Source organism: Oncorhynchus nerka, linkage group LG1, assembly GCF_034236695.1.
Source record: "Oncorhynchus nerka isolate Pitt River linkage group LG1, Oner_Uvic_2.0, whole genome shotgun sequence".
Classification (NCBI taxonomy): Eukaryota; Metazoa; Chordata; class Actinopteri; order Salmoniformes; family Salmonidae; genus Oncorhynchus; species Oncorhynchus nerka.
This window is the reverse complement of record NC_088396.1, coordinates 3,022,457-3,048,147: the sequence shown is the minus strand read 5'-3', so window position 1 is coordinate 3,048,147 and position 25,691 is coordinate 3,022,457. Positions and strand designations below refer to the sequence as shown.

The 25,691-nt window shown below is 41.7% G+C and overlaps 2 protein-coding genes across 2 annotated transcripts in view; both read right to left on the bottom strand.

The window, feature by feature from the left end:
- The window catches only part of si:ch211-269e2.1 (cohesin subunit SA-2), a 52,314-nt gene extending 52,280 nt beyond the window's left edge, over positions 1–34 (bottom strand). The window contains exon 1 of the mRNA XM_065025504.1: positions 10–34. The gene's annotated coding sequence lies outside the window, so the exon portion shown is untranslated. The remainder of the gene's footprint in view (positions 1–9) is intronic.
- Positions 35–20,132: 20,098 nt separating this feature from the next.
- Positions 20,133–25,592, bottom strand: LOC115132867 (m-AAA protease-interacting protein 1, mitochondrial-like). Its single transcript, XM_029669627.2, has 5 exons — positions 25,191–25,592; positions 24,913–24,984; positions 24,648–24,774; positions 21,893–22,043; positions 20,133–21,475 (listed from the first exon to the last, which is right to left on the bottom strand). The coding sequence occupies exons 1-5, from the start codon at positions 25,506–25,508 to the stop codon at positions 21,397–21,399; spliced, it is 747 nt and encodes a 248-aa protein (XP_029525487.2). The 5' UTR covers positions 25,509–25,592; the 3' UTR covers positions 20,133–21,396.
- Positions 25,593–25,691: the final 99 nt, after the last annotated feature.

Genomic DNA, 25,691 nt, shown 5'->3' with positions numbered 1-25,691 from the left:
AGTACTTACCTCTGACAATACACAGGCTCGAGTCAGAGAGGGGCGGTTGGGGCTGGATGCATTGGTACTTTAACGGGTCAGGAAACTGGTTGTGAGTGCACGTTCCTGTAAAAAAAAGGGAAGTGCGTCATGCTTCATATCTAACTCTTTTGCCATCATATGCAGGCAACACTAATAAACAGATTGCACATGTTATTAGTAATATGTGCACTGTTTGTGTTTGGTATTTACTTTTCATTTATTAGGTAAGTTGATTGTGGACACATTCTCATTTACAACAACGACCAGGGGGGAATGCTGGTGACAACAACAATGTGTCATTTGGCAGCACAAATATGTCTTATTGTACATGTACATGCAGGTAAAGACTGCCCCAAATTGTAGTTACAGTGTCTTCGGAAAGTATTCAGACCCCTTGACTTTTTCCAAATGTTTATCTTACAACCTTATTCTAAAATGAATTGAATTGTTCATTTTTTCTACATCAATCTACACACAATACCACATAATGAAAAGAAGAAAAAAAAGTTTTTTTTAAATTCCACATTTATTACAAATAAAAACCAGAAATATTACATTTACATAAGTATTCAGACCCTTTACTCAGTACTTTGTTGAAGCACCTTTGGCAGCGATTACAGTCTCGAGTCTTCTTGGGTATGACGTTACAAGCTTCGCACACCTGTATTTGGGGAGTTTCTCCCATTCTTCTCTGCAGATCCTCTCAAGCTCGGTCAGGTTGGATGGGGAGCGTCGCTGCATGGCAATTTTCAGGTCTCTCCAGAGATGTTAGATTGGGTTCAAATCCGGGCTCTGGCTGGACCACTCAAGGACATTCAGAGACTTGTCCTAAGCCACTCCTGCATTGTCTTGGCTGTTTGCTTAGGGTCATTGTCCTGTTGGAAGATTAACCTTCACACCAGTCTGAGGTCCTGAGAGCTCTGTAGCAGGTTTTCATCAAGGATCTCTCTGGACTTTGCTCCGTTTATCTTTTCCCTCGATCCTGACTAGTCTCCCAGTTCCTGTCACTGAATAATATTCCCATAGCATGATTCTGCCATCACCATGGTTCACAATAGGGATGGTGCCAGGTTTCCTCCAGATGTTAAGCTTGGCATTCAGGCCAAAGAGTTCAATCTTGGTTTCATCAGACCAAAGAATCTTGTTTCTCATGGTCTGAGTCTTTAGGTGCCTTTTGGCAAACTCTAAGCCGGCTGTCACCTGCCTTTTACTGAGGAGTGGCTTCCATCTGGCCACTCTGCAATATAGGCCTGATTGCTGGAGTGCTGCATAGATGGTTGTCCTTCTGGAAGGTTCTCCCATCTCCACAGAGGAACTCTGGAGCTCTGTCAGAGTGACCATCAGGTTCTTGGTCACCTCCCTGACCAAGGCCCTTCTCCCCCAATTGCTCAGTTTGATTGGGTGGCCAGCTCTAGGGACAGTCTTGGTGCATCCAAACTTCTTCCATTTAAGAATGATGGAGGCCACTGTGTTTTTGGGGATCTTCAATGCGGCAGATTTTTTTTCTACTACCCTTCCCCAGATCTGTGCCTCAGCACATGGCTTGTTTTTTTCTCTTGCATGCACTGTCAACTGTGGGACCGTATATAGACAGGTGTGTGCCTTTCCAAATCATGTCCAATCTATTGAATTTACCACAGGTGGACTCCATTCAAGTTGTAGAAACATCTCAAGGATGATCAATGGAAACAGGATGCATCTGAGCTCAATTTTGAGTGTCATAGCAAAGGGCCTGAATACTAACGTAAATAAGACATTTCTTAAAACCTGTTTTCACTTTGTCATTATGGGGTATTGTGTGTAGACTGATGAAAAAATATGCTTAATCCGTTTTAAAATAAGTCTGTAACGTAACAAAAGGTGGAAAAAGTTAAGGGGTCTGAATACTTTCCGAATGCACTGTAAATATCATAAATTAATAGAAAATGGAGGTATATTGTTGTGTGTGGCTATCACCTAGAGATGGCATGACTAGCTAAAGGTCTATATTCTTACCACAGAGGTAGATAGATAAAAAACTACAGCTGAGCCCTTGGGTGGTGAAAAAGACAAAGAAATAGGAATATACACACCTCATCGTGTTGGATAACACTGAAATGGGGAGACACACATACACGTGTGCACATCAATACAGGCATGTGCACATATCCACATGCTTCCAACCTTGTAGCTTTCATCTTTCATCTTTCTCACCACATCCTTTCACACCTCCGGCCTGTGAGTGATATAACCAGCCAACACCCCCAGTGAGCAATACCACCCATCCTCACATTTTCAACATCCAGACACAATGCTAGACTACTTATTAAACAGGATGTGACTATACATTATACGTATAACAAGCAATACATCTACAAAGTAAGGTCGCTCTCACTATAAAGGTGTCCGGTATTTTGCAGAGTTAAGTTAATGATACTCTATATAAGTAGACCTACATGTAGTCTCACAGTTACAGTGAGGCAGGTCATTGATGACTATAGCACAACTTTACACACATGGGCCAACACACAGGCTTAAATATTCAACTGGAGGAGTGGATAAAAATTGTATCAATGAAAAGAGAATAATGTAGAAAAGCAGAGATATGCTTAACATATTATAAGAAATATATAAAGTTGTCATGATAGGTCACTCTTCTGTGTTATTACAATAACCCCATGATTATAGGGTACGGTAAAAGCAGAACTGTCGCTATCAACAGGAAGACATCCCATGCCTGCCCATAAACAGATGTCTCGTGAATCTGGGGAGCAACAATAAGGAAAGCACACTGTTGCCTGTTCTCACTTCAGTCTCATGACATCACATTTCACAGTTGTAACCCAGCTGACACATAATGTTCTGAGAACCACATGTTTCTTCAAACTTGGTGAGAGCGTTGTTGTCCTATTGTTATCTTGCATTCAACCTTCCCACAACTTTCTGGGAATGGTGCATGATGGTTGCTTGGCTTTGGAACATTCTGAGCACATTTAAGGAACTTCACAAAAAAAATGTTATATTCAATACTTTAACAGAATGTTTCCTAAAAGTTGGTTACATGTATTTTACATTTTGGTAATGTTCTAGGAATGTTCTCCAACTGGTTTGACATTGGGAATGTTCACAAACGTTAAGAAACAATGTCCTTCTATGGGAATTTCAATACTCCAGCATAACATTTCCTACAGGTTTCCTCATGGTGCTATTTAAAGTTATGTTCTCAAATTGTTCAGAGAACGATAAGAAACGTTCTTCTAAGGGTATGTACGTACTCCAGCATACCATTTTCTGCAAGTTTCCTCATGGATGTATTTAAAGCCATGTTCTCAGATTGTTCCGAGAACGTTAAAGAAAACTTTCCATAAAAACCACAAGAAATCTTTAGTAACATTCAGAGAACATTCTAAGAATGTTATTCAACCTTTTCACATGTACCAACAAATGGGTGTGATCATTCTACAGTGGTCTCTGCAGCGTACGCTTAAACCGGTATGATTAGAATGCTTATTTAGAACGTCCAGTTTCAATTGATGCAACAGTCATAATTTGAGGTAGCCACACTGTTTTTCACAGAAAGTTTTAGCAGAAACACAGTCCTTACAAAGTTATGTCCTGAATGTGACAAGTTTATTTTTGGATGCAATGTTCAGACATTCACAGAAGTAGGAACAGTATACACAATCATCCAATCATCCAAACCGTAAAATGTAAGCTACATTAGTAATTCATCACATCACGGGTGAGCTCAACATTGATCGAAATAATTGAGTAAAACACTTTATAGAAATCGAAAGTAATCCAATGATGGGTAGTTTGTGCGCACCGCCATGTTTGTTTTTCGCGTCAACCAAAAATAATAAGAGGAGACAAGATGAGGTTGGTCTGTTTGCAGTATGCATGTTGAAGGGGGTGTGTCGTCTACGATCATTCACCTTTTACCCAAAAGATGAGTGAACCATTCCTTCACCTTATTATAAAATATTTGGTCTGACAGACGTTTACGTGACACTCACAATGCATTGCATGATGTCAGCAAACATGGTGCCACACATAGCTAGCAAATAGCTTAGCATTAGCTAATTATAATCAGTACAACCTTCAAAAAAAGTATTTTACACTCATCAAAGGTGTCCATTACAATCTATGCAATAATCGGAATGCATTGTTTGTAACCAGTACTTGAAAACATGTGAATAAAACTGTAAATACATTATGCTCCATACATACAGTACATACATACACTACCGTTCAAAAGTTTGGGGTCACTTAGAAATGTCCTTGTTTTTGAAAGTAAAGCACATTTTTTTGTCTATTAAAATAACATCAAATTGATCAAAAATACAAATACTGTTAATCTTATAAATGACTATTGTACCTGAAAACGCTTGTTTTTTAATGGAATATCTACATAGGTGTACAGAGGCCCATTATCAGCAACCATCACTCCTGTGTTCCAATGGTACGTAGTGTTAGCTAATCCAAGTTTATCATTTTAAAAGGCTAATTGATCATTAGAAAACCCTTTTGCAATTATGTTAGCACAGCTGAAAACTATGGTTCAGATTAAAGAAGCAATAAAACTGGCCTTTTTTAAACTAGTTCAATATCTGGAGCTTCAGCATTTGTGGGTTCGATTACAGGCTCAAAATGTCCAGAAACAAATAACTTTCTTCTGAAACTCGTCAGTTTATTCTTGTTCTGAGAAATGAAGGCTATTCCATGCAAGAAATTGCCAAGAAACTGAAGATCTGGTTCAACGTTGTGTACTACTCCCTTCACAGAACAGTGCAAACTGGCTCTAACCAGAATAGAAAGAGGAGTGGGAGGCCCCGGTGCACAACTGAGCAAGAGGACAAGTACATTAGAGTGTCTAGTCCTCAACTAGCAGCATCATTAAATAGTACCTGCAAAACACCAGTCTCAACGTCAACAGTGAAGAGGCGACTCCGGGATGCTGGCCTTCTAGGCAGAGTTCCTCTGTCCAGTGTCTGTGTTCTTTTGTCCATCTTAATCTTTTCCTTTAATTGGCCAGTCTGAGATATGGCTTTTTCTTTGCAACTCTGCCTAGAAGGCCAGCATCCCTTAGTCGCCACTTCACTGTTGATGTTGAGACTGGTGGGAAGGCCTGGGGGGGAAGGGCTCTCCTCGAAGAGAGAAGGTTGTCCGGCTCAGTAAAGCCTCAAACAAATTGAAATGGACTACTTCTATGTGAATTAACGAGGAGGTGGAACACACCTCAGTTCAAACTGTTGTTAGAAAATACAACTTGTTAGAAAATAATTTGAAATTGACAAGTTGAAACATACATAACTAGCAAGCAGCGAGGGTTAACTGTCCTGTTGCATAACAATCACATTTTGGAACAGTGAGTGCATTCTGACATCGCGTACATAAAACAGCTCAAGCTGGAGCAACCGTTAGAGATATTTGGAACTCACATTTGAAAAGGTTGATGAACAGATACCCATAAACTTCCAGTCATCCAGCAACTTCCTTCAAACTGCACGCAGAGACATATAAATGATATCCACAAGTTCATTTCACTCTGGGGAAGTAAAGGGTTTCATTGCCAGAATCCAGAGGTGTCCCTTTAATTAGTGCCCGTTTCCTATGAAATGAGGTCTCTTTGAATAGACTAAAATGAACAACTTTGAATGAGTAAAAAAAAACATAGCATGCTGGCTCCATCTTGGTGGCGCAGTGGACTCATTCCATGGCTATAAAACAGAAGATTTAAATCTCACTGACGTCATGCCACAATAAAACATTAATGTGTTTGCATGATTAATACTTAAGCAAATTCATTTTCATGTGTCCTATCTGTGCTTGAAGTAGAGGCGTTCTCGGGCCCAAAAAGTTGGACCCCTTCTGAAATAGTCCTAGGGCTTTCCCATCTGGAACCGTTATATAGAAATATATTTTTTTAAATATAGAGACCCGTTCTGAACGGACCTGATCCAAGTGAGGGAAGCAGTAGAAAAGTATATTTTTAAGTTACTTTATTAACCAGAGCTGATAAAGCGTGAGGGAGAGGATGTAGATAGAGGTGACGCTATAGCAGGGGCCGTGCAGTGTATGTAGGCTACTGTGAGTGTGAGGGAGTGACACAGGGATCAGGAAGGAGGAAGAGAGAGATGAGAGACAGCAACCAACTAACTCTATAATATAATAGCTACCATAGCTAGATTATTTATCATATAATATGATTACATAGTACCTGTCTCGCCTGCATCACACCGGGAGAAGCTAGTTAAGCTTACTAGTTAGCAGCTAGCTAGGCTATTTGAGACTGCATGCGCTTTCTCATCCTACACAGTTACAAACAACAACAACTCAATTTAGAATATAAAGTAGCAGCCTATCTGTTGGCTCTTGGTCGTTGTAGCCTATCCTTCTCCTTAAATGTTTTATTCCATCACTTTAATTCCCTCTTCCATTAATTAGATATCCTGTAACTTTTGTCCCACACGGAGGCTCTATCACTGCAGCCTATTGTCACTTTGATGACTTAGGATTGGCCAACAACAGCAACAAGCTACACGCGCCACTCAATGTATCTCTCTCTCTCACTCTCTCTTTCTAATAGAGCAGCTGCGTTCGGATCTGTATGGTTCCTTCTGGACAAGTCAGTCAAAATTACACATACCCGAGACCCGTGACAATCATATCAGAACCGACCCAGACATTATTTCGAATTTGTGACGTTATTTCGAATTCTGTATCGACCCGCTCTGGTCCCGGCTCAGGTCTCGGGTATTCGGTGACTGGTGGATCCGTGAAGACCTCTAGCTTGGAGTTTAAAAAAGTTAACAAGCAGTGCTATTAAATGTCTTATTGAAACATGTTCTCAGAATGTTATTTAATTACCTTCAAATAACCTATAATTTCCTTTTAGAGAATGGTAATAAAACCTCACAGGAAAACTTTCAGAGAACAATAGTAAAACGTTCTCAGAAGCTCTCTGCAACTTCTGTTCTCAGAACGTTTAAAAAATGGCTTCGTTCCCAGAACCAATGTGAAGCATAAAACGTATGTTCCCACAACATGCAAGGAACAAAATTTGCTAGCTGGGGAGGCAGTTAGCTAGTTCTTCCCCACCCACTCTCCACACACACACACACGCACACACACACATACACTGTTCGATACAGATCTGACTCACACTAACGCCGGTGAGGAGTATCATTCCACAATTAGATTAAAGTGCCTTCAGAAAGTGTTCACATCGTTGACTTTTTCCACATTTTCTGTTGTTACAGCCTGAATTTAAAATGGATTAAATTTAGTTTTTTTGTCACTGGCCTACACACAATACCCAATATTTTCAAATGATGACTTTTGAAAATTTTACAAATGATTATAAAAATAAAATCTCTAATGTATTCAGTCAGTAAGTATTCAACCCCTTTGTTATGGCAAGCCTAAATAAAGTCAGGAGTTAAAATGTGCTTTAAGAAGGTACATAAGAATAAGTCTGTACAATAATAATGTTTAACATGATTTATGAGTGACTACCTCATCTCTGTCCCCCACACATATAATTATCTTTCAGATCCCTCAGTTGAGCAGTGAATTTCAAACACAAATTCAACCAGAAAGACCATGGAGGATTTCAAATTCCTCACAAATTTAGTAGATCTGTAAAAAAAAAAGCAGACAGTGAATAACCCTTTGAGCATGGTGAAGTTATTAAATACAGGTTTCCTTCCTAACTCAGTTGAGTCCCTGGCGGCATAGTGTGTTACCTGTCAGAGATTTCACAATGAGGTCAATGGTGACTTTAAAGCAGATACAGAGTTTAATAGCTGTGATAGGGGAAAACTGAAGATGGATCAAAAAACATTGTAGTTACTCCACAACAATGGTCCCTCTAAGCTGTGCTTGTGTGTGCACAGCTCCCCTCGGACTGCTGCACAGAAGAAATGTTAGCCAGCGCAGAGAAGCAAGAGATTGAACTTCACTCAACTTTCCCATTTAGTTAACACTATCAATGGTTCGCTCCACTGTGGGAATTGTGATCTAATCAATGCAATATTAGCCCCTTTCAATGTAACATACTGAAAGAAAATGATCTATGCAAGACTATCTATACAAAACAAACAGTGTAAAAGATTTTGCTGCAGCATTGGAGTCAGTGTTTGTATTTATTATGGATCCCCATTAGCTGCTGCCAAGGCAGTTCTGGACTTGGTGACTGTGAAGAGACCTCTGGTGGCATGTCTTGTGGGGTTTGCATGGGTGTCAATAACTCTCACAAATACACTGCTCAAAAAAATAAAGGGAACACTAAAATAACACATCCTAGATCTGAATGAATGAAATATTTTTATTAAATACTTTTATTTTCACATAGTTGAATGTGCTGACAACAATATCACACAAAAATTATCAATGGAAATCAAATGTATCAACTCATGGAGGTCTGGATTTGGAGTCACACTCAAAATTAAAGTGGAAAACCACACTACAGGCTGATCCAACTTTGATGTAATGTCCTTAAAACAAGTAAAAATTAGGCTCAGTAGTGTGTGTGGCCTCCACGTGCCTGTATGACCTCCCTACAACGCCTGGGCATGCTCCTGATGAGGTGGCGGATGGTCTCCTGAGGGATCTCCTCCCAGACCTGGAATAAAGCATCCGCCAACTCCTGGACAGTCTGTGGTGCATGGAGCGAGACATGATGTCCCAGATGTGCTCAATTGGATTCAGGTCTGGGGAACGGGCGGGCCAGTCCATAGCATCAATGCCTTCCTCTTGCAGGAACTACTGACACACTCCAGCCACATGAGGTCTAGCATTGTCTTGCATTAGTAGGAACCCAGGGCCAACCGCACCAGCATATGGTCTCACAAGGGGTCTGAGGATCTCATCTCGGTACCTAATGGCAGTCAGGCTACCTCTGGCGAGCACATGGAGGGCTGTGCGGCCCCCCAAAGAAATGCCACCCCACACCATGACGGACCCACCGCCAAACTGGTCATGCTGGAGGATGTTGCAGGCAGCAGAACGTTCTCCACGGCGTCTCCAGACTGTCACGTCTGTCACATGTGCTCAGTGTGAACCTGCTTTCATCTGTGAAGAGCACAGGGCACCAGTGGCGAATTTGCCAATCTTGGTGTTCTCTGGCAAATGCCAAACGTCCTGCACGGTGTTGGGCTGTAAGCACAACCCCCACCTGTGGACGTCGGGCCCTCATACCACCCTCATGGAGTCTGTTTCTGACCGTTTGAGCAGACACATGTACATTTGTGGCTTGCTGGAGGTCATTTTGCAGGGCTCTGGCAGTGCTCCTCCTTGCACAAAGGCAGAGGTAGCGGTCCTGCTACTGGGTTGTTGCCCTCCTACGGCCTCCTCCACGTCTCCTGATGTACTGGCCTGTCTCCTGGTAGCGCCTCCATGCTCTGGACACTACGCTGACAGACAGAGCAAACCTTCTTGCCACAGCTCGCATTGATGTCCCATCCTGGATGAGCTGTACTACCTGAGCCACTTGTGTGGGTTGTAGACTCCGTCTCATGCTACCACTAGAGTGAAAGCACCGCCAGCATTCAAAAGTGACCAAAACATCAGCCAGGAAGCATAGGAACTGAGAAGTGGTCTGTAGTCACCACCTGCAGAACCACTCCTTTATTGGGGGTGTCTTGCTAATTGCCTATAATTTCCACCTGTTGTCTCTTCCATTTGCACAACAGCATGTGAAATGTATTGTCAATCAGTGTTGCTTCCTAAGTGGACAGTTTGATTTCACAGAAGTGTGATTGACTTGGAGTTACATTGTGTTGTTTAAGTGTTCCCTTCATTTTTTTGAGCAGTATACAAGTAGTGATGAAGTCAATCTCTCCTCCACTTTGAGCCAGGAGAGATTAACATGCATATTATTAATGTTAGCTGTTTTGAGCCAAATTAAATTTTCCTAAGTCCCTCTTTTGTGGAACCTGACCACACGACTGAACAGTAGTCCAGGTGAGAAAAAACTAGGGCATGTAGGACCTGCCTTGTTGACAGTGTTGTTAAGAATGCAAAGGAGTGCTTTATTATAGACAGACTTTTCCCCATCCTAGCTACTATTGTATCAATATGTTTTGACCATGACCGTTTACAATCCTGGGTTACTCCAAGCAGTTTAGTCTCCTCAACTTGCTCAATTTCCACATGATTCATTATGAGGTTTAGAGTTTAGTAAATTATTTGTCCCAAGTACAATGCTTTTAGTTTTTGAAATATTTAGGACTAACTTTTTCCTTACCACCTATTCTGAAACTAACTGCAGCTCTTTGTTAAGTGTTGATGTCATCACAGTCGCTGTGGTAGCTGACGTGTATAGTGTTAAGTCATCTGCATATAAAGACACACAGGCTTTACTCAAATCCAGTGGAATATTCTTCCTAAAGATTGAAAAAAGTAAGGGGCCTAGACGATTGCCCTGGGGAATTCCTGATTCTACCTGGATTCTGTTGGAGAGGCTTCCATTAAAGAATACACTCTGTGTTCTGTTAGACAGGTAACTCTTTATCCACAATATAGCCGAGGGTGTAAAGCCATGACACACGTTTTTCCAGCAACAGATTATGATCGATAATGTCAAAAGCCTAACTGAAGTCTAACAAAACAGCCCACACAATCTTTTTATTATCAATTTCTCTTAGCCAATCATCAGTCATTTGTTTAAGTGCTGTGCCTGTATAAAAACTTCTTCAGGATAAAGTCTATTTTTCTCAATTTCCACCTGATGTGCCCAAAGTAAAGTATATGTTGCTCAGTTCCTGAAGCCAGGATATGCATATACAGTGGGGCAAAAAAGTAATTAGTCAGCCACCAATTGTGCAAGTTCTCCCACTTAAAAAGACGAGAGAGGCCTGTAATTTTCATCATAGGTACACTTCAACTATGACAGACAAAATGAGGGGGAAAAAACCAGAAAATCACATTGTAGGATTTTTAATGAATTTATTTGCAAATTATGGTGGGAAATAAGTATTTGGTCACCTACAAAAAGCAATATTTCTGGCTCTCACAGACCTGTAACTTCTTCTTTAAGAGGCTCCTCTGTCCTCCACTCGTTACCTGTATTAATGGCACCTGTTTGAACTTGTTATCAGTATAAAAGACACCTGTCCACAACCTCAAACAGTCACACTCCAAACTTCACTATGGCCAAGACCAAAGAGCTGTCAAAGGACACCAGAAACAAAATTGTAAACCTGCACCAGGCTGGGAAGGCTGAATCTGCAATAGGTAAGCAGATTGGTTTGAAGAAATCAACTGTGGGAGCAATTATTAGGAAATGGAAGACATACAAGACCACTGATAATCTCCCTCGATCTGGGGCTGCACGCAAGATCTCACCCCGTGGGGTCAAAATGATCACAAGAACGGTGAGCAAAAATCCCAGGACCACACGGGGGGACCTAGTGAATGACCTGCAGAGAGCTGGGACCAAAGTAACAAAGCCTACCATAAGTAACACACTACGTCGCCAGGGACTCAAATCCTGCAGTGCCAGACGTGTCCCCCTGCTTAAGTCAGTACATGTCCAGGCCCTTCTGAAGTTTGCTAGAGAGCATTTGGGTGATCCAGAAGAAGATTGGGAGAATGTCATATGGTCAGACGAAACAAAAATATCACTTTTTGGTAAAAACTCAACTCGTCGTGTTTGCAGGACAAAGAATGCTGAGTTGCATCCAAAGAACACCATACCTACTGTGAAGAACGGGCGTGGAAACATCGTGCTTTGGGGCTGTTTTTCTGCAAAGGGACCAGGACGACTGATCCGTGTAAAGGAAAGAATGAATGGGGCCGTGTATTGTGAGATTTTGAGTGAAAACCTCCTTCCATCAGCAAGGGCATTGAAGATGAAACGTGGCTGGGTCTTTCAGCATGACAATGATCTCAAACACACCGCCCGGACAACGAAGGAGTGGCTTCGTAAGAAGCATTTCAAGGTCCTGGAGTGGCCTGGCCAGTCTCCAGATCTCAACCCCATAGAAAATCTTTGGAGGGAGTTGAAAGTCTGTGTTGCCCAGCAACAGCCCCAAAACATCACTGCTCTAGAGGAGATCTGCATGGATGAATGGGCCAAAATACCAGCAACAGTGTGTGAAAACCTTGTGAAGACTTACAGAAAACGTTTGACCTCTGTCATTGCCAACAAATGGTATTGTCAAAGTATTGCGATAAACTTTTGTTATTGACTAAATACTTATTTTCGAACATAATTTGCAAATAAATTCATAAAAAATCCTACAATGTGATTTTCTGGATTTCTTTTTCTCATTTTGTCTGTCATAGTTGAAGTGTACCTATGATGAAAATTACAGGCCTTTCTCATATTTTTTAAGTGGGAGAACTTGCACAATTGGTGGATGACTAAATACTTTTTTGCCCCACTGTATATATATATATATAGATATATAAATGCAACAATTTAAAAGATTTTATGAAGGAAGTTAGTCATTTGAAATAAAATCATTAGGCCCGAATCTATTGATTTCACATGACATAGGCACACCCACTGAGGAGCCAGGCCCAGCCAATCAGAATGAGGTTTTCCCTGCAAAAGGGGTTTTATTATAGACAGAAATACTCCTCAGTTTCATCAGCTGTCCGGGTGACTGGTCCCAGACGATCCCGCAGGTGAAGATGCCAGATGTGGAGGTCGCGGGCTGGCATGGTTACACATGGTCTGCGGTTGTAAACCTGGTTGGACGTGCTGCCAAATGTTCTATAACAAAGATTGAGGCGGCTTATGGTAGAGAAGTGAACATTCAATTATCTGGCAACAGCTCTGGTGGACATTCCTGCAGTCAGCATGCCAATTGCAAGCTCCCTCAAAACTTGAGACATCTGTGGCATTGTGTTGTGTGACAAAACTGCACATTCTAGAGTGGCCTTTTATTGTCCCCAGCACAAGGTGCACCACTGTAATGATCATGCTGTTTAATCAGCTTTTTGGTATGCCACACCTGTCAGGTGGATGGATTATCTTGACAAAGGAGGAAATGCTCACAAACAGGGATGTAAATATATTTGTGCACAACATTTAAGAAAAATATGCTTTGTGTGCGTATGGAAAACTTGTGTGATCTTTTATTTCAGCTCATGAAACATAGGACCAGAAGTTTTTATTTTTGTTTAGAGCAGTAAACACTTAGCCTTTCCTTGATTTGGTGACAGAGTTAGCACCCAATAAAGGGATAAAGGAAGGGGGCTGTGACAAGAGAGAGGGGGGGGGGGGGCTGTACCAATGGTGAGGTATGAGTGTCAGGAAAACTACATGGCATGTCTCTGGCAGGACACATTGGCAATCAGGATCGCTAGTCTCCACCGATTGTTGTAAACACCCCTTATCGAACTGTTGCGGGAGGAAAAAGCATTTGAGTGTTCAGAGATAAAACACCTAAATAAATTCTTCAAACTGGCATGGAAGTTTTGAAAAAAAAAGTACTTTTATTTTACCATGTAAGTTGACTGAGAACACATTCTCATTTACAGCAACGACCTGGGGAATAGTTACAGGGGAGAGGAAGGGGGATGAATGAGCCATTTTAAAGCTGGGGATGATTAGGTGGCCATGATGGTATGAGGGCCAGATTGGGAATTTAGCCAGGACACCGGGGTTAATTCCCCTACTCTTACAATAACTGCCATGGGATATTTTAGTGACCACAGAGAGTCAGGACACCTGTTTAATGTTTAACACCCTACACAGGGGAAGGTCCCCAATCACTACCCTGGGGCATACAGTGCATTCAGAAAGTATTGACCTTTCCCACATTTTGTTGTGTTATAGCCTTGTTCTAAAATGTATTTAAAAATAAATACATTTATCAATCTACACACACCACCCTATAATGAAAAAGCTAAATTTTTTGACATTTTTGCAAATGAATTAAAGAAACAGAAATACCTTAATTACATAAGTATTCAGACCCTTTGCTATGAGACTCGAAATTGAGTTCAGGTACACACCTGTCTATATAAGGTCCCATAGTTGACAGTGCATGTCAGAGCAAAAACAAATGAGGTCAAAGGAATTGTCCGTAGAGCTCCGAGACAGGATTGTTTCGAGGCACAGATCTGGGGAAGGGAACCAAAGAATTTCTCCATCATTCTTAAATGGAAGAAGTTTGGAACCACCAAGACTCTTCCTAGAGCTAGCTGGCTGGCCAAACTGAGCAATCTGGGGAGAAGGGCCTTGGTCAGGGAGGTTACCAAGAACCCAATGGTCACTCTGACCGAGCTCCAGAGTTCCTCTGTGGAGATAGGAGTACCTTCCAGAAGGACAACCATCTTTGGTCAGCACTCAGCCAAATCAGGCCTTTATGGTAGAGTGGCCAGACGGAGGCTACTCCTCAGTAAAAGCCACACCAGCCCACTTGGAGTTTGCCAAAAGGCCCCTAAAGGACTCTGACCATGAGAAACAATATTCTCTGGTCGGATCAAACCAAGATTGAACTATTTGGCCTGAATGCAAAGCGTCATTTCTGGAGGAAACCTGGCACCATCCCTACGGTGAAGCATGGTGGTGGCAGCAGCATCATGCTGTGGGAATGTTTTTCAGCGGCAGGGACTGGAAGACTAGTCAGGGTAGAGGGAAAGATGAACAGAGCAAAGTACAGAGAGTTCCTTGATGAAAACCTGTTCAGGACCTCAGACTGGGGAAAAGGTTCACCTTCCAACACAACAATAACCCTAAGCACACAGCCAAGATAACGCAGGAGGGGCTTCGGGAATAGCCAGAGCCCAGACTTGAACCACATTGAACATCTCTGGAGAGACCTGAAAATAGCTGTGCAGCGACACTCCCTATCCAACCTGACAGAGCTTGAGAGGATCTGCAGAGAAGAATGGGAGAAACTATCAAAATACAGGTGTGCCAAGCTTGAAGCATCATACCCAAGAACACTCCAGGCTATAATCACTGCCAAAGGTACTTCAACAAAGTACTGAGTAATGTGTCTAAATACTGTAAATGTGATGAGTTTATTTGTAATACATTGGCAAAAATGTATAAAAACCAATTTTTGCTTTGTCATTATGGGGTATTCTGTTCAGATCGATGAGGGAAAAAAGCTATTTCATCCATTTTAGAATAAGGCTGTAATGTAACAAAATGTAGAAAAAGTCAAAATGTCTGAAAACTTTTCTGAATGCACGGTATATATATATATTTTACCAGAGGAAAGAGTGCCTCCTACTGGCCTTCCAACACCACTTCCAACAGCATCTTGTATCCCATCCAGGGACCGACCAGGACCTACCCTACTTAGCTTCAGATGCAAGCCAGCAGTGGGATGCAGGATGGTATGCTTCAGAGGTGTAAGGATAAACAGGAGTCTTCAGAGGTGTAAGTCTTGAAACTAGGGTTGTTGGTGCAGTTCATGAGATAGGGTTAGACCTCCAGAACACCTTTACATCTCTCCTTTTCAGCGTGGCCAGCTAACGATGCGTTCGACCTTAATCTACATGTTGAGCTTGTGTGGCCATCATCCCTGACATTCATCCACCAGATCCCTGAACAGTGGCTGTCCTCCAAGTGTGAGGGTTAGGGTTGACAAAGCTCATGGATATCAACACAAGCTAATCATCTGAACAGACTAGCATTACTATGGGAGTTAAGACATCTGATTAGCAAAATAGAGGGAAGTGTGTGGATTCTGGATTTAATCATCACTTCAGTAGACCTGTGAACCTGGATCGTATTTCATACTCTCTATCAACAGTAGTACCCCCGTTAGCAGGTTGTTAACAGTTTAAGTCAACTATGATGAAGTCTGTTTAATGTAAAACCATTAGGCTTTACAGGCTTTAATGTAGCCTAACCATAGTCTACTTAGTGCTAATGTTGTTGAATATAAAACATAAGATCACGCCTGGGTTGCGGTTTTCTTGGTTGAGGTTTGTGGTTGTGATGGCAACCATGGCATGTAAAATAGGCAACAGAACCCGTAGCGGAAAACACGGAATACAATGCATGAAATGGTAAAATAGCAATCTATGTGCATGATGTGTGTGAGCGTATGCATGTGAGAGTGAGAGAAAGCGAAAGTGGGTGTTCCCACTAGCAGCCACTAGCAAAACCAAACCACAAGAGGATAGATCTGGATTAGTGGCCATGGGATCTTTCGCAAAAACAAGACTGTTACCAGCCTACATACAGTATGTCACCAAAGCAGATATTGTACATATTAGAGCTTCTTAGCTTCCATTGTTAGAGCAATGGAGAGAGAAAACTTGCGATATTCACTAACCTGAGCGGGTAAGATTGGTTAGGGTAAATTTGATTAGTGGATGCGTTTGGTTAGTGGTAATAGAAGCTTACCTTGTTTGTAGCTGCCTGCATTTCCAGGTAGGAAGAGAACAGGGGCGCCAGTCAGTTTGAATCTGCGGGTGTCCTGAGTGTACTGGCTCTCTCCATACAGGTAGAGCCCATACGCTGGGTACAGGTGGGCCACACGTCGGGGCAGGGCCACATGCTGTCAGCACACACAGAAACAGAAAGCGAGGACACACACCTACCTCCTCTCCGGGCCATAAAGCAGTGTGACACACTAAGAATACACGCACACACACCTCCCTTACCCATATGCTGGGTAAAGCTGAGCCACACCTCTAGGCAGATGAACACATCTGGGCACAAAAAAACAGTGCAGTGTGAGAAAAGTGCACACACGGCACTAGCCTACAACATCAACAACATACGGAACATAGTACTGCTGAGGGACAGGAGAGGTGTGGTACCACAGGACCGATACTGACTCTTGATAGAGCAGATCAGAGTACATTTTGGGTAATAAATAATATATAGTAGCTCATTCTAATAGATTGGGCTAATCAGCACCATCCATCATCATGGTGAGTGCAGACTGTGGCATGTGATTGTGCCAAGCACTCAGTGGGTGGAATAATCACCTTACCGTACAGCACTTATCATGGATCAAATGCAGCTTCTTCCAACACAGTGTGATCTCCTGAGCCCTGATGTAGCATGCAATGATGACACCACACACCCACTCAGCAACCTCAACATAGAGTAGCTGTCAAGCAACCATGTCACCTCTCCATTTTGTGCTAGGGGAGATATCAAATTCCATGGTGAAATATGAAATGGAGGTGTGCACAGTCCGTTGACATCCTCAACATGGAAATAGCCCTGTGTAGCCTTGTCACTCTGAAACTCTTGTGCATGTAGCGCAACGTGCAATGTTGAAATTGGAAGCACTAAACTACAACAGGTACTGGAACCTGCCAAAATAAAGGAAACACCAACATAATGTGTCCTAATAAGGTGTTGAGCCACCACGAGTCAAAACAGCTTCTTGCACCTTGGCATAGATTGTACTACAAATGTCTATATGGAGGGATGCCGCACCATTCTTCCATAATTGAGTCACTGGCTTACTAGTGCTCCTCCATGCTGTCCCCTATGAGGGTTGTGTCACATTGTCACAGGCTTTTTTCACCATACTTGACATGAGTGGTTTGAGTCACTGACGTGATCTTTACTGTCCAGTTTTGTGCCCCCTCGGACTCCTGCAGTGGAGATCTTTTGTGGGCTATACTCAGCCGGTATAGTTGTTTGGCTGTTGATATCCCTCTAGTGGTGTGGGGGCTGTGCTTTGGCAAAGTGGGCGGGGTTATTATATCCTGCCTCGTTGGCCCTGTCCTGGGTATCGTCAGATAGGGCCACAGTGTCCTCTGACCCCCCTGTCTCAGCCTCCAGTATCTATGCTGCAATAGTCTATGTGCTGGGGGCTAGGTTCAGTCTGTACTATCTGGTGAAATGGTCTTTTATGAACTTAAGAATGCTCCCTCTTAATCTCTCTCTCCCGGAGGACCAAAGCCCTAGGACCATGACTCGGGACAACTTGGCATGATAACTTGGTTCACCAACTACTTCTCTGATAGAGTTCAGTGTGTCAAATCGGAGGGCCTGTTGTCCGGGCCCCTGGCAGTCTCTATGGGGGTGCCACAGGGTTTAATTCTTGGACCGACTCTCTTCTCTGTATACATCAATGATGTCGCTCTTGCTGCTGGTGAGTCTCTGATCCACCTCTACGCAGACGACACCATTCTGTATACTTCTGGCCCTTCTTTGGACACTGTGTGAACAACCCTCCAGACGAGCTTCAATGCCATACAACTCTCCTTCCATGGCCTCCAATTGCTCTTAAATACAAGTAAGAATAAATGCATGCTCTTCAACTGCTCGCTGCCTGCACCTGCCCGCCCGTCCAACATCACTACTCTGGACGGTTCTGACTTAGAATATGTGGACAACTACAAATACCTTGGTGTCTGGTTAGACTGTAAACTCTCCTTCCAGACTCACATCAAACATCTCTAGAATTGGCTTCCTAATTCGCAGCAAAGCTTCCTTCACTCGTGCTGCCAAACATACCCTTGTAAAACTGGCCATCCTACCGATCCTCGACGATGTCATTTACAAAATAGCCTCCAATAACCTACTCAATAAATTGGATGCAGTCTATCACAGTGCATCCGTTTTGTCACCAAAGCCCCATATACTACCCACCACTGCGACCTGTAGGCTCTCATTGGCTGGCCCTCGCTTCATACTCGTCGCCAAACCCACTGGCTCCAGGTCCTCTACAAGATCCTGCTAGGTAAAGTCCCCCCTTATCTCAGCTCGCTGGTCACCATAGCAGCACCCACCTGTAGCACGCACTCCAGCAGGTATATCTTTCTGGTCACCCCCAAAACCAATTCTTCCTTTGGCAGCCTCTCCTTCCAGTTCTCTGCTGCCAATGACTGGAACAAACTACAAAAATCTCTGAAACTGGAAACACTTATCTCCCTCACTAGCTTTAAGCACCAGCTGTCAGAGCAGCTCGCAGATTACTGCACCTGTACATAGCCCATCTATAATTTAGCCCAAACAACTACCTCTCCCCCTAATGTATTTATTTATTTAGCTCATTTGCACCCCATTATTTGTCTCTACCTTGCACATTCTTCCACTGCAAATCTACCATTCCAGTGTTTTACTTGCTATATTGTATTTACTTCGCCACCATGGCCTTTTTTTTGCCTTTACCCCCCTTATCTCACCTCATTTGCTCACATTGTATTTAGACTTATTTTTCTAACCAATATTAAATATACTGTCAGTGATTTATTTAGAATGCAAGGCACACTTAACCAGCATGGCTACCACAGCATTCTGCAGTGATACGCTATCCCATCTGGTTTTTGGCTTAGTGGGATTATTCTTTGTTGACCCAAAACACACCTCCAGAGTTTAAATGTATTTGGTTAAAGTGTATGTAAACTTCAACTGTAGCTGCTGATGCACTGGCACTTAAAGAGTTAAGAGGCAAGGTCAACTTGGTTAGTGGGGATATGTCAGGATGGTGAGCAAACACCAGATACAGCATCATTACACTCTTGCACTGTACATGTTCTAAATGCTTAAGTTTAAGGGACTGTATTATGACCTAAAAACTAACCTGAGCCATGTGGAAGGGGAGCCAAGTCAGACTGTACTGTAGTCTACATGAAAATCTGATGAATTGTTGTATTTTTAATTTGTCTTCAACAAAACATTTTTACAAAATGAAAAACACCTTTGTGATTTTCTGAATTAAGAGGACTACAGTTCCCATAGTACACCTGATGTTATGTTATGGACGTCTAATATGGACTTGCATTAAAGGTGACCTGGCTGAAACGCCGATATGTCATTTTTCTTAAAGTTGACAAAATGCCATGTGTGTCCACATATCAGTGCATTCGTATAGACATAACCATTATAAACGTCCATTCAATCAAATAAGCCTCACATAGGAAATTAGCAATAAAATTCAACACTCATTAACCTCCATACAAAAATTCCTAATTTCATGGTCGTATTTTTGTGGACAGATTTTGGGTGGAGTAAACGCTCTCGCTTCGCCACTTCCTCTCTGACCTAATGTAGCAGGCGAAAAATGGACAGTGATGTCATATGAAATATTAGTTCTATGGAAGGAGTTGGCCAAATTAAATAGTGACCACATTTAAGGCACTATTTGTATCCATTTATCCCAAGTTTGAAACATATGTAAACCATATGTTCTTGATATATATATATATCATATACACACACACATACTACCTACTACCGGTCAAAAGTTTTAGAACCAACTCATTCAAGGGTTTTTCTTTATTAGTAATTTTCTACATTGTAGAATAATAGTGAAGACATCAAAACTATGAAATAACACATGGAATCATGTAGTAACCAAAAACGCTTTAAACAAGTAAACACATTTTATATTCGAGATTCTTCAAATAGCCACCCTTTCCCTTGATGACAGCTTTGCACACTCTTGAGATTCTCTCAACCAGCTTCCTGAGGTAGTCACTTCTTAAAAGTTAATTTGGGGACTTTATATAATTCTTAATGCATTCGAGCCAATTGGTTGTGTTGTGACAAGGTAGGGGTGGTATACAGAAGACTGCCCAATTTGATAAAAGACCACATCTATATTATATCAAGAACAGCTCAAATAAGGGCTGAGGGAAGCTGAGGGTTGGGATGTGGAATTGGAGACAAGTGGGAGTGGAGTTGCTGGGCGGAGGGGCAGTGTTGTTACAGCTACTTCCTGTTTTCCTGAGGCTGATGTCGTGCAGGTGTTTGTACACATGCATATACACACTCTCATTCAAATGCACACACACACACACACACACACACACACACGTAGATAACGCCATACATGCACTCAAACATATTCAGTTGGCCTAGCTGTTATGATTTTTGTTGCCCTTGATGTCTTTAGTTTATTGCATTGGCTTTTATTTTATTTTTCCTCAGATGGTTGAGGGGCAGCTGTTGGGGAACTGGGGTGTGGGGGGGATTAAAAACTTTTGAGAGAGAGAGAATATATAAAACCTGTATTTTCTCTTTTTTGGTGGGGGTGGGGGGGGGGGGAATTTAGTCTATACATTTCAACTTCACTCAAATATTTAGGAGAACAACGTGTGACAGTTGTCCCTTTTCTACCCTCCCCATTGAACAGAAGGAAGAATCTCAGGCTCTAAAAGCAGAGCTGACAAACAAAGCCTAGTTTGGACCACAGATTGCGGTGCTGCCTGAGACAAGTGGGAACAACTGGTCTCGCATGGATGTCTGAACAGTAGTAAACTACGAAGAGACATGTTTGACTTTTGTACTTTTTCTACAGCGGATAGTATGTGACTTCTGGCAGATAGAAAGTTGGCCTCAAATATTCCCCATGTCTCTCCTGGTCTTGGCTTTGAGAGTCATTTTGCTCCTGAGGGCCATCAAGATTTTAGCAGGTGGGGGGGGATATTCTCGTAGGGTGAGCAGGAAGGATGGTCTTCTGTTTCCTGCTTCTCTACCACTCTCCATCTCCATTCAATCCAAGTTTAATCCAGCAGCTTGGAGTGCTCTATCCTGGTGATGGTCCAGTCTGGCAACACCCCCTTAGTAAACTCCCTTTGGAATCTGCCAACAGCCATGATAGATAAAGAGTTGTTAAAACAGGAAGTCTATACATTAAACACTTGAGTCATTTGAGAGTCATGCAAAGGTGGTTAAATGCAGGTAGTTGTTCCTAGGGAACAGATATAGGATCTCAGTGGGCTCATCCCTGAGAAACTGTTTGCAGACTTTGTAAATGCAGCCTAAGACAGCCCAATTCTGATCTTTTGCACAATTATTGGCAAAAGATCTGATCTGTTTGGTCGAAACACCAATTAGTTGCAAAAATATCAGAATGGGTTGCCTGTGTAAACACAGCCTCAGTGTTCTCTCTTTGTCAGATTAAGTATGAATGCTTTATCACAGCTACCTCCAACTGTAGACAATTAAATAAACTGTGACATTGTACTTCAGCAAAAACAAAATACAAAGAAAACTCACTCATAGTTGGCTGTGAGCAGTCTTTTTGTCTCCGGCTCACCCTCACCACCTATGGCCACCTGAAAGATACGTGTTCCCTCCAATGATTCCTCAGGCAACCGGGCACTTGTCAGATACCAGTATCTCATCAGAATACTGACAAACTTCCGCCCTGAAAGAGGAGAGAAATGTTTTTAGAACAATGACAAAACAACTATTTCACTAAGAAGGAGAGTGACGGAGAGCTGCATCAGATGACCTGGCCTCCACAATCAACCGACCTCAACACAATTGACATGGTTAGAGATGAGTTGGACTGCAGAGTGAAGGAAAAGCAGCCAACAAGTGCTCAGCATATATGGGAACTCCTTCAAGACTGTTGGAAAAGCATTACAGGTGAAGCTGGTTGAGAGAATGCCAAGAGTGTGCAAAGCTGTCATCAAGGCAACGGGTGGCTATTTGAAAAATCTCAAATATAAAATATACTTGGATTTGTTTAACACTTTTTTGGTTACTACATGATTCCATGTGTGTTATTTCATAGTTTTGATGTCCTCACTATTATCCTACAAAGTAGAAAATAGTTTTAAAAAAATAAAGAAAAACCCTTGAATGAGTAGGTGTGGCCAAGCTTTTGACTGGTACTGTTTATGAAGATATGCATTCTCTGAGAACCACCAGTGTTAGTGAATTGCATAACAGTCATCTGCCATGTTTATATTGCTTTCTGCCCATTTCAGCCAATATGCTCTTGTCTCAGCATACATGTTGCTTTTGTTAGTAAGTGTTAGATTTTCTGTATTATGCTGGTTATTAAAGTTTAAACAAGGATGTGTTCTTAAAGGCCTCATCAGCCTGGTTATTAGTTGGGTCACAGTCAACAGTTACTAAATTAAGTCATTATTAGTATAATCATTGCATGTTCAGCCTAGGAGAGCCTGTAGTGTGTGTGCGCCAGCCTGTGTGTGTGTCTTGGCCATCTGATCTTGATCCGCATGTTTGTGTGTGTGTGTGAGAAAGAGCAATTCTTCTTCATTAGCTTATTAGTTACATTCCCCAACAGTATCACTCTGTATGCAGTAGTGACTATGATATTATTTAAGACAAATGTAAAAGATATAAAAAAACACAATATGTGACACGTTTCAGGAAACTAGTCGTATATAGCGCGTCACTACTCCACGGGTTAGGCATTTGAAAGTAAAAATGTATATTTTTTTATCAAAATGATATTTTGGGGCAGAAATGGGAACTTTCATGTGCCTTAATAACAAACTTGTATGCCATCTTTAAATACAAATAAAATTGTTCAATTACGAGCCCAGTTTGTTTTATAACTGAAAAAAAAACAATGTCAACCATTGCATCCCTCACACACATGGAGAAGCGTTCAACCATCTATACAGGAAAGAGAGTCAAGCTAGCTACATTTTCAAATATTATACGTTTCTAATTTTGTCAAAGTCGTTTTCATTGCAAAAATGTTGATTTTATTTGATATGGTGTGTCTTTACCAGAGACGGCAATGTGAAGAACAACATGACCTGCACCAAAGTCAAATTTGGATATAACGTTAGGCCAACGAGACATGTGTACAAGTAAAAACATTATCTGGTAGAATGCCCTGCTTTTATTTCATCACACTGACAACTATAAGCCATTTTCTGTAATAACTTCGCCATTGTCTTGTAAATAAGGATCTTGTTGTTTGTTTATTGTCCTGTAATAATAAATACAAATTAGCTAAAGTTAAGATGACAGCAAAATGATAAGGTCATTATTTGAACTGGCTAGCTAGCTAACAAGCTAGAATCGAATCAAAACATTGTTTAGAAAGTTGCTTTTAGTTGCCTGGTTTGCTAGATATATAGATATAGATATTTGTTAATATTGCCTGCTAACATGAATTTATTTTAACAAAATATGCCGGTTTAAAAATATATACTTGTGCATTGATTTTAAGAAAGGCATTGATGTTTATGGTTAGGTACATTGGTGCAACAATAGTGCTTTTTTCACAAATTAGCTTTTGTTAAATAATCACTTGTTTGGAGAAGTAGGCTGTGATTCGATGATAATGCGGTGCCTGTTATTTTGATTATATGCAACGCAGGACAAGCTAGTTAAACTAGTAATATCATCAAGCCTGTGTAGTTAACTAGTGATTATGTTAAGATTTTTTTATAATATAAGTTTAATGCTAGCTAGCAACTTACATTGGCTCCTTGCTGAACTCACGTAACAGGTGGTCAGCCTACCACGCAGTCTCTTCGTGGATTGCAATGTAATCGGCGTCCAAAAATGCAGATGACCTATTGTTATGAAAACTTGAAATTGGCCATGCCGATTAATCGGTCGACCTCTAGTACGAGACTATAAAAAGTTTGGGAATCACCGGTTTAGGACATGGCCTCACATGTGAATCATCAAATAGATGGGTGGGGCTAAGGTTTAAGAGGGTGTGAACGATGCTCAATGGGTGTAGACAAAGAAGAGCTCTCCAGTAGGTGTACCAAAACAATTCAGGGGCCATTTTCTCAAAAGTGGGGTTACAAGTTGATCAACTTTCAAAGCAGAATTACTTTCCCATTTTGCATCAACTGTAGTGTATGATATCCCATGTTCTAGCTCTGAGTCTCTACTTTAATTACATGTAAAATATATATATTATTTTTTAATCAATTTTTTCTACATAAGAAAAATGTATTAAAAAAATTAGCAGGACAGTCACATATAAGAACAACAAAAAAATACACTAACATAATCTGGCTCTTACCATCATCATCATAATAGATGCCAACATCCCCTGGTGTTGTGTACACCAAGTCTTCCAGATCTGCAGAAAGCGCTTGCAGGTGACTTGGAGGGAGCAGAGCACATTTCTCTTCCAGTTTTGCAATCAGCTGTGTGGGAGAAAATTGAAGGAGGAAATATGATTAAGGGCCGAATGTCTGCAGAGAATGCTGTTGAAATTACCAGGTATCATATCAATGCTACACAGAAATTGTTTTAGCAAAAATGTCTGAGTATATCATACTCACGTCTTTAGCAACCAGACCTTCAAGCGACTCAAATTGACTCCCTGACAATAGTCTTGAAACATGGGAGAATGCCTGCAACAACACACGGCGGGGACGACGACACAGTCACTTATTTAACCAGAACTGAACTGTGCACAAAACTGGGATTTGCAGTAACGCCCACCTTGTCTAACTGGATGGGTCTATGCCATAAATACTTAAAAGAAATAAAGTATTTATTTTCTAACTAGCTTCCACTTGCTAAAGACCACTCATTCCACGGATTGTAACCTACCTACCTGTTTCGATCCCTCTGTAAATTCTTCGATGTTGAATTCCTTGTCTAAATAAACCCGAATCAAAAAGTAGTATAATCGGGTTCGGAACCATATTAAAGGGTTGGGGATGCCGAGCACAACCACCTTCTGGTTTTGTTTACCTCCACCTCGATCAGAGCTGTAAGGTCGAACGGTGGACACAACACCACCGGACAAAGTAGGGACCAGGCGGGTGGTCTTATTGGGCCCGGGAAGCACAACGTGCTCGGGTTTCAAGAAACGACTCAGTACTGAATGCAGTCTGCTACAGTTGCAACCTCTTAACATGGGCAGCGCCATCTTTATTTTCTCCTAACTCTTCGTTCCAAACGCTTAAAAAGACACACCCTATTCCCTCAGCCCTCAAATTAAGTGGACACTTCTGATGACGTTTCATGACGTCTGACGAGTATACACTTGCAGGGCGAGGGAGGAATGATTTTGATGATTTTTTAAATGGACCATCCTTGCCCGTAAATCCAT

Excerpts from the sequence above, each read along its gene's own strand:
- LOC115132867 (XM_029669627.2), bottom strand. The coding sequence starts at position 25,508 with ATGGCGCTGCCCATGTTAAGAGGTTGCAACTGTAGCAGACTGCATTCA. Across the intron at positions 24,775-24,912 it reads AAGGTCTGGTTGCTAAAGAC|CTGATTGCAAAACTGGAAGA; the intron begins GTGAGTATGATA and ends TCTCCCACACAG. Across the intron at positions 21,476-21,892 it reads CTGCTCACAGCCAACTATGA|ATTCCAAAGGGAGTTTACTA; the intron begins GTGAGTTTTCTT and ends GGCTGTTGGCAG.